The 17,960-nt window shown below is 50.2% G+C and overlaps 1 protein-coding gene across 1 annotated transcript in view; it reads left to right on the plus strand.

Annotated features, from left to right (window-relative positions):
- MIGA2 (mitoguardin 2) overlaps nucleotides 1-12,359 on the plus strand; it is a 26,207-nt gene extending 13,848 nt beyond the window's left edge. Inside the window, exons 9-15 of the mRNA XM_023730801.1 lie at nucleotides 1,313-1,385; nucleotides 1,611-1,697; nucleotides 6,737-6,835; nucleotides 7,132-7,266; nucleotides 8,095-8,148; nucleotides 8,922-9,038; nucleotides 9,348-12,359. Coding sequence (XP_023586569.1) covers nucleotides 1,313-1,385; nucleotides 1,611-1,697; nucleotides 6,737-6,835; nucleotides 7,132-7,266; nucleotides 8,095-8,148; nucleotides 8,922-9,038; nucleotides 9,348-9,554 — 772 coding nt within the window. The 3' untranslated portion in view covers nucleotides 9,555-12,359. The remainder of the gene's footprint in view (nucleotides 1-1,312; nucleotides 1,386-1,610; nucleotides 1,698-6,736; nucleotides 6,836-7,131; nucleotides 7,267-8,094; nucleotides 8,149-8,921; nucleotides 9,039-9,347) is intronic.
- Nucleotides 12,360-17,960: the final 5,601 nt, after the last annotated feature.

Raw genomic sequence — 17,960 nt, forward strand, 5'->3', positions numbered from 1 at the left:
GAGACCAGTGGAGTATCTTAGATGGCTGCTCACAGGCTTTTAAGACCCCAGACACTACTCACCAAGGTAGAATGTAGAACATTGTCTTTATAAGCTGTGTCATGCCAATTGAGCTAGATGTTCCCGGAGACCATGGTCCCCACAGCCCTCTGAACACTTATTTTATTGTGGTGAAAGTATACATAACAAAACATAACACCATCTCAGTAATTTCTGTATGTGCAATGATCATCTGGATTCACACACCTTTGCTCTAGTTTCCAGAAGCTAGATTTCTAGAAGTGAGATTTTGATTCAAATTTATATTTACAATCTATAATTAAAAATATAAAATGTTAATAAGCAGATATAGCCACCTTACTAATTTGCCCTCCACAAAAGTTGTACAGTTTACACTCCTGCAGTGGTGTATGAGTGGGCCTGTTCCCCATGCTCTTGTGCACTGCTGTTATAGGATTTTGAATCTTTGCTGAGCTGATAGGTAAATAATAGTTGAGATCTTGCTCATCTCACCAATGGCAGGTAGGAATGTTGGCCGTAACGGTCTGGTTTGGTGGAGGAGGAGAAACAGGGCCGTGAACTGGGCAGACCCCTTTTCCAGTCTTCAGTCTTGGAGGGATCCTGCGACTTCAGCATATTTAGTTCCTGAGTGGGCATTCTGTGGCTAGAGAGAGACTTAAGATAACTTGTAAAATTATCCCCATGTAACTAATTATTCTTTGTTCTGGTTGAATCAGGAAAGTTCTGTTCTTTTTAATTCCCCCAGAAGCAATAGTCTTTGGTTGGCACCTGAAAGCAATCCATCTGCCCCAGGCAGAATCTCAGAACTTGGCTTTTTGATCCAGGCGCCTGGATTTAAGTATATGTGTTTTAAAGTTCACTGACAAAATGGCTGAAATCCCTGGTTGAAACCTTGGTGATTTGGATAGTGGATGGCCAGTCCAGGGTGCCCTCTGGCTGCCCCAGAAAGCCTGGCCTGGAGGGGCAGCAACTCCCTGCCCTGGTGTTCTATCTGGGAACAATTTTGGTCCTTTGCCTATTAGGATTTGGGGCTGACCAAGGCTAAGGTCAGCCAGACACCCAACAACCAGGCCTGCCACTGTGCCCAGTCCCAGTGCAGTGAGGCAGACATGTTCTTAGAGAGCGCCCAGTCAGCCTCTTCCTTTAGCTTGGGAGACACTGATACCCAGAGAGGGGCAAGGCACCTGCCTGAGATCACTCCTACCTCCCAACCCAGGGCTCACCCTGACCCTCACGGAGTCATTGCTGGGTGTGGACCAGGCAGTGTGATGCTGTCTGTTCTTCCCCTCAGGACAGAGTTACTGAGCTGCTACAATGACCAGGACTTTCTGGCCAAGCTGCATTGTGTCCGACAGGCCTTCGAGGTGGGTGTGGGCTGTGTACAGGATGCAACTTGGGGTGGATGGAGCCTGTGGGGTGGTAGTCAAGCTTGGCCATGTCCACGTGGCTTTTCCTACTGCCCTCATCCATGCCTGGCTTCTCTATGGGATGGGACCCGTGCCCAACCCCTCACACTGCCCTCTCCACAGACTGTGGGGAACTGCCACGCCCAGTGGCTCACTCCCCTCCTTCCCTCCCTCGTTCCTTAGGGACTTCTGGAAGACAACAGTAACCAGCTCTTCTTCGGGGAGGTTGGCCGGCAGATGGTGACCGGCCTGATGACCAAGGCTGAGAAGGTAGTGGGGGTGGGGCTTTTTGTTCAGGTTTTCTTTCTCTCGCTCTTTTTTTAAACTTTTATTTAGTTTTGTTTAATAAAACCCAGTCTGAAAATAAGCAGTTCACCATGGTGGTTAAGACCATCATTCTGGAGAAGCATATCCAACGGAAATATAACGCGAGCCCCAGATGTAATTTTAAATGTTCTAGTAGCTCCCTGGAGTCCCCGGGTGGTACAAATGGTTAAGCCCTCAACTACTAGCTGAAAGGTTGGTGGTTTGAGCCCACCCAGAGGTGCCTTGGAAGAAAGGCCTGGCGATCTGCTTCTGAAAGATCACAGCCTTAAAAACCCTGTGGAGCAGTTCTGTTCTGCACACAGAGGGTCGCCGTGAATCAGAATTGACTCAACAGCAGCTAACAACAGTAGCCACATTAAGAAAATAAAAAGAAACAGGTGAAATTGATTTTAATAATATGTTTTATTTCACTCAGTATATATCACATGTTATCATTTCAGCACGTAATCAATATTTAAAAATTTGAATCCTGGGGTGATAATAATTATAACCAATCTGTAGACTATTATGAGGATTAAATGAGATAATGCACTTGATAAATGATAGACATCATTGGTTGTTCTTACATAAGTAACACATGCTCATTGTATAAAAAGCCAAACCCTTTGCCATGGAGTCTATTCCAACTCATAGCAATCCCATAGGACAGAGTAGAGCTGCTCCACAGGGTTTCCAAAGAGTAACTGGTGGATTTGGTTGTCAGCTGAGTTCTTAACTACTGGGCCACCAGGGCTCCTGCTCATTATATAGCAGTTAGAAATGATGTTACAAAGATAGAGCTGTGTAAACCTAGGTTGGATCTAGCTCCATACATAATCCCTCTATGACTTTGCCCAGTAAATTCACTCTGTGCCTCAGTTTCTGCACTGAAGAGAGGATGTAGTCAGACTGCTTGCCTCCCACAGCTGGGCAGAGAAAATGTAATAATGCCTGGAACCTGTGTCGCACAGGAGCTGGCAGTTAGCCAGTACTCAGTGAAGATCTCGTGTCAACAGTGATGATGAGCCCAACACAAGGTGTCTCCCATGGACCAAGCCAACCTTGTGGTCATCAAACCTTAGTACAGATGATGCATGTGTACATACGTGTCTTCTGTGTGCTTTTAGAGTTCTTTTCTAACAAAATGGCTTGTGGTAGGGAGCTGGGCTTTACGCTTTAAACACGTCTGTTGCCTTCCGGTTTACTAGGACCATTTACTGGGAGGGCAGCAGGTCACAGGGTTTAGATGCGGAGCTGGTGTCCAGGCCCAGTCCTTGGAGCCCAGGTCCTGGGCAGTGTCAGTGCTGGGCTTGGGAGGGAGCCCTGTTTGCTCCTGGGTGGACCCACATGGCTCAGAGCCTCCAGCGAGTGGGCAGTGGAAGAGGGGTTGGGGAGATATGAAGAACAATGAGGTGTGATCCCAGTTCTAAGGAGCTCTGAGTCCAGTGGGGCTGGGCTGGGCCTGATTCTAGGCAAGGGGCACTGAGGGTATGGGAGAAGGCTGGACAGAAGCAAGGTGGATTCTCAGGGGAGACAGTACCCGTGGCGGGCCTCACAGGTTGACAGGTTTTGGTAGAGATGGCAGGGAGACCATCTGGATTCGGGAGGGGATGGGACAAGCAGGCCGGCCTGGCCAAAGCAAGGGTGCTGGGCTCTGGGGGAGCAGCAGGAGATGAGCCGGAATGATTGGCCAGGCCAGGTCACACAAGGCCTCATGTGCCAGGCTGAGGTGCTTCAGCTTCATCCTGTAGGCCACGGAGGAGCTGGGGAAGGGTTGGCATTTTTTTCCCCTTATGCTGATTTTATTTATTGCTTTTTGTTCCTGATTATAACATAACCCAGTTTTACAAAATTCACCATTTATACAATGTCAAACCATTGAAGGTCCCCCTGAATTCCACCTGCCAGAGCTAACACTGTCCACAATCTGGTATATATTCCTCCTACTCTGTTCAATAGATGCTCTAACCCTAAACATGTTAGTTCATTTACAAAACTTGGTTTGTGCCTATGGACTGTTCTGCAGCTATGTTTTGTTCTTTAACATTATTTCTTGTCCACCTTTCCAAGTTAACACATACAGTTCCTTTAATGATTGTATAGTATTTCATCATTTGGACAGGCTGTAGTTTACCCCGTGCCCCTGTGGGTGAACATTTGGGTTGTTTATAGACACTGCTGTTTACTCATTCTCATACGGATCTCTTTAGGTACCTCTGAGGTCTTCTCTGGGGCAAAGCCCTAGGCACGATAATAAGAACATTTAGAAGGCTAACAGATCTTGTCAGTTTGCCCTCCAAAAGGCTGCATATGTCCCCACCAGCAGTGTTTGAGTGTTTCTTTGTTCACATCTGGACCAATAATGGATATCAATAATCTTTTTACTCTGTTATTGATCCATTGCTTTGTTTCCCTGATAGTGAGGTTGCATTATTTTTCATGTTTATCGGCCACTTGTGTTTTTTTTCTTTGAAGGGCTTGGTCAAAGCTTTGGAACATGCCTCACCCCTCTGAATCCATTCTCCTCAAATATGTAGTAAAGGTTTGAAAACACACATCTGACCTTGTCATCCATCTGCTTAAAACTCTCGTGCGGCTCCCGCTGACCTTGGTGTAAAAGGGCTGGCTTTGTTACGTGGCCCACTGCTTTGTGCACTTGGCCCCGTCCAGGCTGAGGGCTTATAGCTCCTTGTACACAGTGGACTTTTTCTCCAATCTGGGCTTTTGCATATGTTGGTCCTTCTGCCTGGAATTCTGTTCCCTTAATTTTTTTTAAACAATTCTATTGTGAAATATGCATATAAGAGAGTTTAAAATATGTATCTATAGGATTTGATGAATAAAAAGATAGAATTCTCATGTACCTAGCATCCAGGTTAAGAAGTGGAAGAAGTGGAACACATGGCAGTATTTGGACACCCCCCTCCCCCAGTGTCTCTCCCAATGACATCTCTCCCCTCTTTCTTGGTCACTTGTCTTCTGAGTCTCTGCTGGCCATCTCTTTTCCTAGGAAGTCTTCCCCTGAAAGTCCCCCCCGCCGACTCATCCCTGAGGCCCCAGAGCCTCTTGAGCTCACCCGGCATAGCCTCATCACTCTGCATCTTGCTCATGGGTTGCCCTGTCCATCTCCTATTATTCAGCAAGTTCTGTGAGGGCAAGGACCACAGCTGTCCTGGCCACGGTGTGCCCAGCCCAGGGCCTGGCACAGTACAGGAGCTCCATAACGTTTGTCAAATAACTATTGTCCCAGCAGCTGTCATTTACCAGCCAGTGAGCTCAGTGTTTTACTTGTGTTTCTTTACCTTCAGCAGCCCATTAGCTCCTCACCACAGTTCTCAATTGGCAGATGAGGAAACCAAGCCTGGAAGGGCAAAGGGGCTCCCCCCAGATCACTAAGCAAGAGAAGGTAGAGCCAAGATTTGAACCAAGGTCATTCTGACCCCAGCCTGTGCCCTTAGCCTGTTTTCTGAACGAATGCATGGAGGATGAGTGGGGCTAAAGTGGGCACAAGGAGCATAATGGATGGGCACTGCTCTCTGTGGCTGCTCCCAAAGGGGCCTCTCCCCAGCCTCCACCTGAGTGCAGGACTTAGGTTTCATTTTTATTATGAAACGGAAGAGGGTCAAAGGCTGTGAAGCAGCCCCTGAGCACCAGAGCCTGCATTGGGCCCTGGGACTAGAGCAGTGACCGATTAGTCTCTGTAGGGTCTTTCCAAGCAGGTGGAGCTAGGGCCAGACCCCCAGTCTGGGAAGATGCCATGACCAGGCTCTGCAGCATCAGGCACTTCTCACTGCGTGTCCCTGGGCTAGTCATGAAACCTCTCCAAGGATCAGTCTCCTCGTGTGTAAATGGGCATGCCCCAGGGATGTGAGATGACATCAGACATGCCAAGCAAGGGACAGCTCTTATTATCTTCATCATCTCATTGACATCATTTTATAGATAAGGAAACTGAGGCTGGGAGAGGTTAGGGGATAGCCCAAGGTCATCCTAGCAAATTCTCTTTAAAACTTAATGAAAATAGTTTTAAAAAAAAATATTATAAAGATGATGCATACTCATTGTAGAAAAAACTTTAAGACAATACAAAAAAGCAAAACAAAAAGGAAAAATTGTCCCCAGTTTGCCTTGTTCACATTTTGGTGCATATCTGTCTGTCTGGTGTCTCCCTGGCCCATGGGTCTTTATCAGTGGCATCCACCTGCCTGTGCTGTTCTGTGTCAGCTCCACCCTGCTTGGGACCTCAGGCACATCACTGATCTCCTGAAGCCTCAGTATTTCTTTCTATAAAGTGGGCATAATAGTGGAACCCACCTTATAGGACCATGAGAATGAAGTGAGTGAACCCATGCTTAGAAAAGATCCTGGCACATATTGTTTCCACGTACATAAATGTAGATCCGCATCTGTAAATTGTGTCCTAAACCCCAGCTAAACCTCAGGGCCCCAGGGAATAAAGAATGCATCATATATGCTTATAGTCTTAGTACTCAGCAACAGCAGCCAGGCACTGGGCTGACTTTGTTACATGCATGAGCTCATGCATGTCCCCAGAACAGCCCTATGAGTGTGGGGCTGCAGCTTCTCCCATTTCACCAGCAAGGAAAAGCAGCGAGGCCCAAGGTCACGGAGATTTGAATGTTTGACTGCCTGACTCTAACCCGCACGCTCTCACCCATCCCTCCATAGTGAGATCATACTGTCACGCTGTGCCTGTCTCCTGGAGGACAGTAAGTGCTCAGTAAGTGAGCCAGCCAGAGAGGTTGCTGGGCACGCTGGTGTCGAGTTTCCCCTAGACCTGCCCTGGTTTTCTGGAGAAGCACATAGAGGTGGGCGGGCGACTCTTCCCTGCCTCATTTTCTCGGTGACTGCTGCCTGGGGACAGGACTCAGCCCTGCCCTCGTACATCCCCCATCCAGAGGCCACCTTGCTGTCACGGGTCTAGTCCATCCAGGTCTTGAGGCCTCTGCCACGACCACAGCAGGCTTTGCTTCTCCCCACAGAGCCCCAAAGGCTTCCTGGAGAGTTATGAGGAGATGCTGAGCTATGCCCTGCGGCCCGAGACCTGGGCCACCACACGGCTGGAGCTGGAGGGCCGCGGGGTGAGTTGGCCTTGCTGGGCCTGGGCCTGGGGTCTCTTACACCTGAGGTGCTCGAGCAGGGAGGGGGTGCCTCGGCTCCATAACTGCTGGAAGCCCCTCATTTCTGCCCTGCCCCACGTCCAGGCTGCACCCCACTGCAAAGCAGAGTGGGGCATCCACACGCCCAGTCCCCTCTGCCCCTGACTCACTGTGCCACCTCAGGGAGGCACCTGGCCCCTCTGGCCTCAGTCTCCCCATTTGGACAGTGGTCCTGCAGCTCAGGCACCCGGGACCCAGTGCAGCCCGCTCTCTCACAGGTGGTGTGCATGAGCTTCTTTGACATCGTGCTCGACTTCATACTCATGGATGCCTTTGAGGACCTGGAGAATCCCCCATCCTCAGTGCTCGCCGTCCTGAGGAACCGCTGGCTGTCCGACAGCTTCAAGGAGACGGTGCGTCACTGCCCCCTCCCCGCAAACACACACGTACTTATGCATCCCCATGCATTTGCATCCCTCTGTCCCTGGCTTTGGGCAGCAAGATGGGGTTCCCCATCCAGTTGGGCCTCACTGGCCCAGACTCCCCTGCCCCTGAGATTTGGGGCTGCCAGGGCTGGCAGACTGCATGTCTGCTCTGGAGAACCTTCCCAGGTGACTCCACGGCTCTCCCTCCACACCAGTTTAGAACCAGTGTGGCATGCATTTTTTGCCTGTATTGTGTTTTCACGTTGGTTAATTCTGCTCATTTTGTGTTTAGTAATTCTATTCAAATTAAAGCATCCTGTTAAAATATGGGAAAACTAAAAAACAAAACAGAAAAACAAACAATAGAAAGAGAAAGCCCAGTGCTGTCCCCTGGCAGGGCAGGCGGCAGGGCCCTCTCCGCCCTTTCTTTGTGGGTATGGTCCTGGAGAAGGGATGGGCCTGCTCTTTTATTAGGTGTCAGGCAGTTTTGGGGCAGAAACCATTGATCCCCACAACCACTGAGTGAGTGGGGGTGCTATGTCACAGCCATTTTACAGAGGAGGAAACTGAGGCTCAGAGAAGTTCAGTGGCTAGTCCAGGGACCTGCAGTAGTAGGGTTAGAGTCAAAATTCAAATTTCGGTGTTTCTGATTCCAAACTGGAAGGAGGAAAACAGCAGTGTCTGTACCCAGACATGAGCCCGTCTTCCCACTTGAGGTGGGATAAGTGGGAATAAGGGCTTGGTCCTGGGCTGGGAGGTGGGCAGGGGTGGGGCCTGATGCGCTGACACCCTGAGTGGGGACCATCTTTGATTTAGGCCCTGGCTACTGCTTGCTGGTCAGTCCTGAAAGCCAAGAGGAGGCTGCTGATGGTGAGTGACCCTGACAGGCCTCCGGGGAGTGCCATGCAGGGGCCCCGGCGTATCCAGAACTCCTTTTGTCGGCCACCCAGCTTAGCCGCTGCCCCACTGGACATGTGCTGGTCTGGGGGCAGGGTGGGGTGGGCGGAGGAATGCTGAGCCCCCCAGGCCCTGCTGTACCTGTTGACCTTTGTCACAGCACTGGTCACCCTGCCCTCTCATGGCCTTGCCCTTGACCAGCAGCTCCCCCCAGGGCCCAGCACAGAGTAGGCCTCCATAAATGTTAAAGGGACCACAAGAGGGAAAAGGGCACTCTAGGAGTGGCACTTGGCTTGGTAGAGGCATCTGGGTGTGGGACAGATGCCCCAGGGGAGCAGATGGAACAGCCTCTCCCTGCCTCCTGGACTGCTGTTTGTTATCTGTGCTCCCAGGCAGCACTGGCTACACTATCTGGGCCGCGATCCCTTGCTCCGCTCTGTCAGCAGGGCTCTGCTGCCCAGCTGATAGCAGCTGCTGCCGCTGCCACATGCTCTGGGCCCTTCCTGTGCTGAACCACCAGGGGCCCACCTCATGCAGTTCCCACAGCAGCCTGTGAGTACCCCTGTTCTGCAGAGGTGAAAACCGAGGCTCTGAAAGCTCTAGTCACTGGCCCAGGCTCATCTAGCAAGGACGATAACGAGCCAACTCTGCCTCAAAAGCCCAGCTCTTTATGTGACCTAGGACCCAACTGCCTGTACCCTCCCTGGGCCCTTGCCTGATCCCTCAGCCTTCCCCTACCCCCACAGGTGCCTGATGGCTTCATCTCCCATTTCTACTCCGTATCGGAGCACGTTAGCCCTGTCCTAGCCTTTGGCTTCCTTGGACCCAAGCCCCAGCTCTCTGAAGTCTGTGCTTTCTTCAAGGTAAATGAGGGCGTGGCTGTGTCTGCTACTTCTCATCTAGGCCCCAGCACCTGGCCCCTGGGACGGGAACCCTGGGAGGTGCCAAGAACGGAGTGAGGACCTGGGCCTGCTTCCAGAGGAAGGGTGGAGTGGGGGTGCCTGGAAAGGGGCTATGCTGCCCTTCCACTGTGAGCCTGGCCCAGGTAGATCCAGAGGAAGCCCCAGGATGGGAGAGACTGGGCTGGGCACTGGTTGGGGGGTAGGAGGGACTGGGTGAATTGGAGGACATTAGGAGGAAACAGGGGCCCCATGCCAGCCCTATGCCCCTAGCACCAGATTGTGCAGTACCTGAGGGACATGTTCGACCTGGACAACGTGCGCTACACGTCAGTGCCGGCGCTGGCAGACGACATCCTTCAGCTGTCACGGCGCCGCAGCGAGATCCTGCTTGGCTACCTAGGGGTGCCGGCAGCCAGTACCATTGGCCTGAACGGGACACTGCCACGTGAGAACGGGCCCCTGGAGGGGCTGCAGTAGAGCGGTGTAGCTGACAGGGACGGGGGTGCCTGGGCCTCCATCTCCTGCCCCTCCCCTCCTCTGGGTTGGCATCGAAGGGCCTGGGTCCCCCAGGGGCCGCCCTCATGGGTGTCCATGGCATACAGTAGTGGCAAAGCCCAGGCCACAGTTCATCATCTGGCAATCCTCAAGGCCCAGAGGCGATCTTCCTTGGAGATGCTGGGGCCTGGAGTGGGGACCAGCCTGCTGGAGCCCTGACTGCCCTCAGCTATTGCTAGGGGGAAGCAGCAGCTGGTGGGGCCTGAGGGAGAAGAAGGTGGAAACAGAGAGAAGGGAAAAGAGAAAGGGGAGAGGAGGAAGGGAAAGGTGTTTACATGGAGGAGTAGAACTAGGATAAGCAGAGCCTGGAGGCCCTGGGGGCTGCTGACAGAGACTGGCAGTGGGGCTAGGAGGGGGCAGGTGGAAGACTGGAGGGCGCTGTGCTGAAGGTCACGGTGTCCTGAGCGAGAATGAGTCTGGGGCTGGACGGCCTCAGGGTCCAGGCCTCTGGCTGACAGCCCTAACTACCCCACCACCTGCCACTAGCCTGGAGAGTTTGCAACTCCGGAGAGAGGAGGGTGGGGCCGCAGAGTGAGGGCTGGAGAGATGGGGCACCTTAGTAGGTGGCAGGCCTGGACCATCCAGAGGGGGACAGGGAGAGCAGGCATCTCTCCCGTGCTCACATCTGGGCAGGGCTGGGCCCTTGACAACCCCAAGCACCAAAGCGTCCACTCAGACATTCCTTCACCCTGCCAAAGATTGTGTCTTTTCCACCACCACCAAAGACGGGAGGGTGGTGGGGCTGGGTGCCCTGCTCCCACCTACCTCTCTGTGAGTCAAGAACTCCTTGGGCGACGCTAGGCTCTGAGCTGGGGGCCCTATCCAGCGGTCACTCTCAGGCACCTGTGCTGCTATCGTGGTGACCCCAGGAGTGAGGGGGCCAGGGACCACATGGGAGAAATCAGAGGATGTCTGCAGCAGCTCCTCCACCCTCACTCGGACGAGAAACTTGGATAGTGCGGATTTCCCGGCACTTGCCTTCAATTTGACGCACAAATGCTCTCAAAGCTGGTAGCTGGCGCAGAGCCTTCCAGGGTGGCACCACCTCGCTGGTCCTGCAGAGGAAGTCCTGTTAGCATTTGTCCCACCGCTGTGTCCCCACACTGACAGGCTCCTGTCAGCCCTGCAGACTCACTTTACAGTGTTTTCACCTGAGGTGGGATGTTTTATTTATTGCCTTAACACTTTACTTTGAGACCACCCTTTCCGTGTTGAGAGACCTGCAGGAGAAATGGATCTGCTGGTTTTCCATACTCTGGAGTTTGGACTGGCTCCTCAGACCTGGGTCTCTCTCCCCTGAGCGTAAAAGGCATCCCAGGAGTGGGGTGATCTTGCCCATGTAGGGCAGAACGGTGTGCCAGGAAGAGGGGAGCATGGAGAGGGGCGACATTGGGCATGGCTTTGTCTCTGAGACTGCCCCACCCGACATCCTCCCTCCTGCTTCCCAACTGGAGGACCGCTGGGCACTAATGATGGTTCTGGCCCCATGCCCACCCATGAGGCTGATACCCAGAAGGGAGCACTCTCCTGGGCAGGAAGGAACCCAGGCAGCCCTCCCTCCATTCCTGACATTCCATTCATTTGCACTTAACCCTTCTCTGTGAATGTATTCTTGGGCCTGAGCCCCGGCCCACTCTGATTTGCTCCCGAATTACACAGAAGTGGCATTTTCGTTTTGTCTTTGTTTACACGTCCACGCACTGACTCTAGCACTCGATTTGCTGCAGCTTCCAACTTTTGTACAGTAGAGTGTGCGCACCGAATGTGAGTCAAATAAACAGTTTCTTTCCACATGGCCATACTGCTGGGCACATGTGTGGCCATTTGCTTCTTGGGCCAGAGCCAGGGACCTGCTCTTTGGGGTACAGTTGGTGTACGTTCTTGGAGGATAAAGGTCCGGGAAAGTTTGTTGGGGGCTGTAATCCCATTTGGGCTGCTTGGCAGCCTGACAGGGTCCATCTATCCCTTGGCAGGGTGGGCAGCCGGGTGTGGATCCAGCCCAGTCACCAGCCAGGGGAGGTCACTTCTCTCCAGGCCTCAGTTTCCACGTCTGTAAAATGCAGGTGTTGGACCAGGCCAGGAGTTGCAGACTGGCCGATCCAGGCTTACCAGATCTTCAGATTTTTTCACGGGCAGTTGGAAATTGCAAGTTTTATTTGAAAGTTACTTTAAAAAAAAAAAATTATTTTTAAGAATTTCAAACGTACGGAAAAGTTTGAAAAAAACAATATAAAGAACACTCATAAAACCAACACCTAGATTCAGAAATTAACATTTGCCATATTTATTTCTTGTGTATATTTCTTTTCTAAAGTATTTTAGAATAAGCTTTAGACATGTATTTCACCCCTAAGTACCTGAGCATGCATATCTTAAAAATAAGGTAGTTCTTTAACTAACCAAAATACTATGGACCTAAAAAAATTATCAGTAACTGATATCTTTGCTGGGATTTGGAAAAGAAGTTTTCCCAGTCAACTGGGGATGGACTCCAGTTCCACTGACAAAGTTCCACCGAAATCGTTACCTTTACCAATTTTCAGAGACATGAGCTTATATGATATAGTAATCACTCCAGTACTGGCAGATGAGGGTCTTGGGTTTGTTTTGTTTTGTTTTAAACAGCTTCACTAAGGTATAATTTGCACACTATAAAATGTACTCATTTGAAGTGTACAATTTAATGATTTTTAGTAAATTTACAGAGTTGTGTAACCATTACCACAATCTAGTTTTAGAACATCTTCATTATCCCTGAAAGACCCTTTGTCCTCGTTTGCATGAAACACCCCCAGCCCTGAGCCCCCCACTAATCTGCTTTCCATCTCTATAGATTTCCAGTTTCTGGACATTTCCTACAGATAGACTCATAAGTATGTGGTCTTTTGTGCTTGGCTTTTTTCACTGAGAATGTTTTTAAAGTTCATCTATGTTGAACCTCAAAACATGGATGCATCAGTATTTTGTTTTCTTTGTTGCTGAATAAATAGTATTCTGCAAGTAGTATTCCCCTTTTCATTTATCTGTTTTTTTCTTTCGTGTTTTGTTTTCATTTTTTTTGTCCTCCCCCTTTTTGTTTTTAATTGTGGTAAGTATATATATAAAACAAAACATCTGCCATTTCAACATTTTTTACATCTACAACTCAGTAACCTTAATTAGGTTCATCATGTACAACCATCTCCCCTTCTCACGGGTTTTTGTTTAGCAATTTTACATTCGGTTATAATCATTCTTTTGATGCGTAAATTGTCACATACTTGGCCAGCCCCTTCAAGCTGTCTCCTGGGTCCTTTTGATACCTCTCCCCACAATCAGTCTTTGAGCACTTCTTTTCTAGCAAGACAAGATGTTCCAGGCACCTCTGGATCCCAGAGACCAGAGCTGGGAAGCCCCAAGGGGAACCCTGGTCCTTCTCCGTGGTAGACTTTTAAAATACTGGCCCCCAATGAATCATTGCCCTTCGGGATCCCAGTCCTTGTACGGTCCTCTCCATACGAATGCTGGGCATGGCCATGTGACCTGCTTTGGTCAGTGGGACAAGAGCAGATGTGATGCACGCAGAGGCTTCATGAGCACTGGGCTCTTGCGGGAGAACAGAGGCATGCTGGCCAACAGCCCCAGCAGACTGCCAGACCTGAGGGAGGCGCTCTTGGCCCACACAGGCTCAGCCGAGTAACCGCATGACCACAGCTGCATGAGTGACCCAGCCCAGGAGAACTGCCCAGCGGAGCCCAGCCACAACTAGATCTTGAGCAATAAATAGTAGTGGTTTAAGCCACTCTGTTTTGGGGTGGTTTGTTACTCAGCAGTAGATAACTGATACCAGTTCCCTTTCTGATGAAAGGGGAAACTGAGTAGGGCAGGGTGACTACCCCACTGCACACAGTGAGTCCATGGCAGCTCAGGATGGACACCAGGTATCCTGAACCCTAGCCCAACGTTCTGTCCGCTGTCCCGCGCTGCTCGTCTTGGAGATGTTTGTATTCACGTAGGGTCACAGGCGGTTGTGGAGCTTCTGTTCATGCTCAGGAGACCTATTCTCATGCAGTTGTCAGGAGGGTAGTGCAGTGCTGAGTCTTTGGCACATGATGTGGCTCACACCAAGTACACAGCAAACAGTTGTCTGAATTACAATATAGATCTACAATATAGATGTCTTCCAGAACCTACACTTGAAGAACGATCATTCATTCATTCACCAAATATTTATTGTGCACCTACTGCGTGCCAAGCACTGCTCTAGGCATCGCACAAGCCGTGGGAGAACTGCACCAGGGCTGCCACCACACTGGCTCTCGAGAGCTGCCTTTGTGCATCTCTTCCAGCTACCTGGTCAGTAATGTCATGGTGGTAGCTTGAATCAGCTGCAGTGAGAAGAGAGTATTTACACCATGGAAATCAGCAAATGCTACAAACCAGGGCTTACCCCACCCCCACATCCAGTTTACCAGCTCACACATTCCTGCCCTCAGTGAGCTTGTAGCCCAGGGATGGGCCTGACCATTTCTTTCTCAGGGACTCAGTCCATGGCATGTGGAAACCCAGGCCAGCCTTCCAGAAGCTTCTTTTCTAGTAGATGGACAATGGCTCCTCTCAGAGGTTTTGACAGCCAAAAATTTCACTTCTAGTTCAAGACACTTTGTCTTTTGGGTTCCAGGAGTTCTACCTCATGTAAGGGTGGTGCTCCTGCTGGTCATACTCTCTCTTCATCCCTGGTGCCCACACATGGCCTGAAACTTCTAGGAGCTCAAATATTTCCTGAAATGAATGAATGAACTTCTAGCTTAGAGGACAGCAGGTGCCATAGTTCTGGGAAACAGCCCCAGAGAGGTGAAAACAGTTTCCTAACAGCTTGCCAGGACTTTAAGCACAAAACAGTGTGGTGTGTTGTGGTGTGGTGTGGTGCATGGAGTTAGACTTTGTGCCTCTAATCTGGGGGCCACCTGGCTGTGAACTCCCTGCCAGAGAGGCCAGAGGTGAGAGGCCAGACCCAATCTTGGGCAGTGGGCAGAGGCAGCCAGCAGCTTGGTTCATGGGATGCAGGGTGGTTCAGAACTTGGGCCTGCCCATCAGGCAGACCTAGATTTAAATCCTGATGCCACCACATACTAGCCAGATGACCATGCAAATGGCCTTACACTCTCGAGCCTTACTGTTCTCAGCTATAAAATCATGGCATGAAAGGTTGCCTTGCAGGATTGTTGTGAAGATAATGCGACGGACTAAGGTGGAGCACCTCCCAGGATGTTCAGAGTGATATCAGGAATGTCACTGGTCTAACCCTGCACTCGGGAGGAGGCAGGTCACCTCCCATGAGCCTCCTAGAAGCACTCACGCCTGCACTGCCCAGCCCCTCATCCACACAGGAGGCCTGACCACCTCATCTCTTCTATCTCCTCATGAGACCCTCCTGGGCACATATCAGAAATGCATCCATATGTGCATCAAAGACATGTACGCGAATGTTCACAGCAGCACTATTCATAACACCTCAAGCCTGGAAACAAATATCCATCAGCAGCAGAATGAAAAATAAACTGTGGTATGTTCACACCATGGATTACCACATACCAGTGACAGTGAACAAACTACAGCCAGAGGCCACTGCATGGGTAAATCTCGCAAATGCAATGCCGAGTGAAAGAAGCCCATGCAAAAAAGTGCTTATTGTAGGATTCCATTTACGTTGTTAGTTGCCATTGAGTTGGCTCTGACTCAAAGCGACCTTATGTATAACAAAACAAAACATTGCCTGACCCTGTGCCATCTTCATGGTCGTTAATACGTTTGAGTCCATTGTTGTGGCTGTTGGGCCAGTCCATCTCACTGAGGGTTTCCCTCATGTTCACTGACCCTCTACTTTGCCAAACATGATGCCCTTTCCTAGCACCTGGTCTTTCCTAATGATGTGTCCAAAGTAAGTGAGCCGAAGTCTTGCCATCCTCGCTTCTAAGAAGCATTCTGGTTGTATTTCTTCTAAGATTGATTTGCTCGTTTTTCTGGCAGTCCATGGTATATTCACTATTCATTACCAACACCACAATTCGAATGCACCAATTCTTCTGTTTTCCGTTTTCATTGTCCAGGTTTCGCATGCATATGAGGCAACTGAGAAGACCATGGCTTGAGTTAGGTGCACCTTAGTCATCAAAGTGACATCTTTTATTTTTTAAAACTTAGAGAGTACAGAAACAGACAAACTCAAATCTATGGTACTAGAAGTCAGGATGGTGGTCACCCTGGGGTGATGACAGGACAGGGGGTATGAGGGGGCTCCTGGGATGTGATGATCTGCTTCTTGAGCTAGGGGCTGCTTACACAGGTGTGTTGTGTTTGTGAAAATTCATCAATCTGTACATGTGTGATTTCTAGAATTTTCTGTATGAATGTTATATTTTAATTTCAAAAAAAAAAAAAAAGCAAATAACCCATCCTTCAGCGCTCCCCTCTGTCCTCACCACCAACAGTGGCTCACAAAGTTTTGCATGACCAGGCCCCTGCCAACCTTGCCCCCTCACCCACCACCTCATCCTGTTCTCTCTCTCTCTTGCCTATTTCTAGCTATACATCTGCTGCAGGGCACTTGCCTATGCTGTCCCCTCTACCTGGAAAACTCTATCCCCTAGGCCTGAAGAGTCCCCCTCATTTTACAGCTCCTCATCCCTGTCACTTCCTCGGGAATGCTCTGAGGCAAGAGGACTTTGGAGTTGGATAGGCCTGAGTTTCAGGGACTTTGCCATTCTAGGTTTATTTGCTCATCAGTAAAGTGGCCGCTAACCAGGCGGGGGAGATGCAGCCCAGACCTAAGATGGCTGCCCTATCCCAGGGGACTATTCTGGAAAGTTCACAGCCTGCTCCTCACACCCTGCTTCTCAGAGGCTAATAATGGCAGTGCCTGAGGTAGCTGAGGGCAGGTGACAGGGAAGTGGGGCCAGATGACCCAGGCAAGCCCAGGCTAGGCCAGGTGGGGAGCTGAGCACAGCTGAGCTGGGGTTGGGGGCCCCTACCTGGTTCAATGGTAGGTCTAAATCCTCATCATCCCCCCAACCCAGTCCACACTACAATCCTGGCTCCAGCTGCCTAGCAGGCTCACAGAGTGAGACACTCTGGTCAGTGGGATTCCCTAGTTTATTCTTCACTTTATAAGCACTTCTGTCATTTACCAGGCACTTGTTCTAGGCCTGGCCTAGGCTCAAGAATGTAACAGGCCCTGTCCTCATGGAGCCCAGTGCCTCTTCAGGTGTAACTGGATAAAACCACCTATATTGGAACCCTCAGAGCACATAAAAATGCAGACTTCAAGGCTCTGACCCAGACCTGATGAATCAGCCCTGGCCCCAGTGTTGTTGTTAGGTTGCCGGCGAGTTGGTTCTGACTCATAGCGACCCTATGTACAACAGACCAAAATGCTCCCTGGTCCTGTGTCATCCTCACAATTTTTGCTGTTTGAGTTCATTGTTACAGCCATTGTATCAATTCATCTTGTTGAGTGTCTTCCTCTTTTTCACTGACCCTCTACTTTACCAAGCATGACGTCCTTCTCCAGGGACTGGTCCCTCCTGATAACATGTTCAAAGTAAGTGAGATGAAGTCTCACCATCCTCGCTTCTAAGGAGCGTTTGGGCTGTACGTCTTCCAAGACAGATCTGTTCATTCTTCGGAAAGTCCATGATATATTCAGTATTCTTTGCCAACACCATAATTTAAATGCATCAATTCTTTGGTCTTCCTTAGTCACTGTCCTGCTTTCACATGCATATGAGGCGACTGAAAATACAATGGCTTGGGTCAAAAGCACCTTAGTCCCCAAAGTGACATCTTTGATTTTAAACACTTTGAAGAAGACTTTTGCAGCAGATTTACCCAATGCAATATGTCAATCAAACGATGTACTGCATTGGGTAAATCTGCTGCAAAAGACCTCTGGCCCCGGTACAGTCCAGGAATCTACATTTTCTACAAGCTGATCCTGGTGCTCTATGAAGTCAGAGAATCATTGTTTAGTGGGAAAGACAGACAAGGAACCAGCTACAGTCCAGTGTGGTCAAGCGAGCCCTGGTGGCACAGAGGTCAAAGTGCTCAGCTGCTAACTGAAAGGTTGGCAGTTCAAACCCACTGGCCGCTCCGCAGGAGAAAGATGTGCAGTCTGCTTCCGTAAAGATTACAGCCTTGGAAGCCCTATGGGGCAATTCTACTCTGTCCTACAGGGTCTCTATGACTTGGAATCTACTTGATGGCAGTGGGTTTTGGTGTTTGGTGGTCAGAGCTGAGGTAGGAAAGGGATGCAACTGTTGGAGCCCAGTGGAGGTTCTTCACCTAGCTGAG

Source organism: Trichechus manatus, unplaced genomic scaffold (assembly GCF_000243295.1).
Source record: "Trichechus manatus latirostris isolate Lorelei unplaced genomic scaffold, TriManLat1.0 scaffold00038, whole genome shotgun sequence".
NCBI classification, from domain to species: Eukaryota; Metazoa; Chordata; class Mammalia; order Sirenia; family Trichechidae; genus Trichechus; species Trichechus manatus.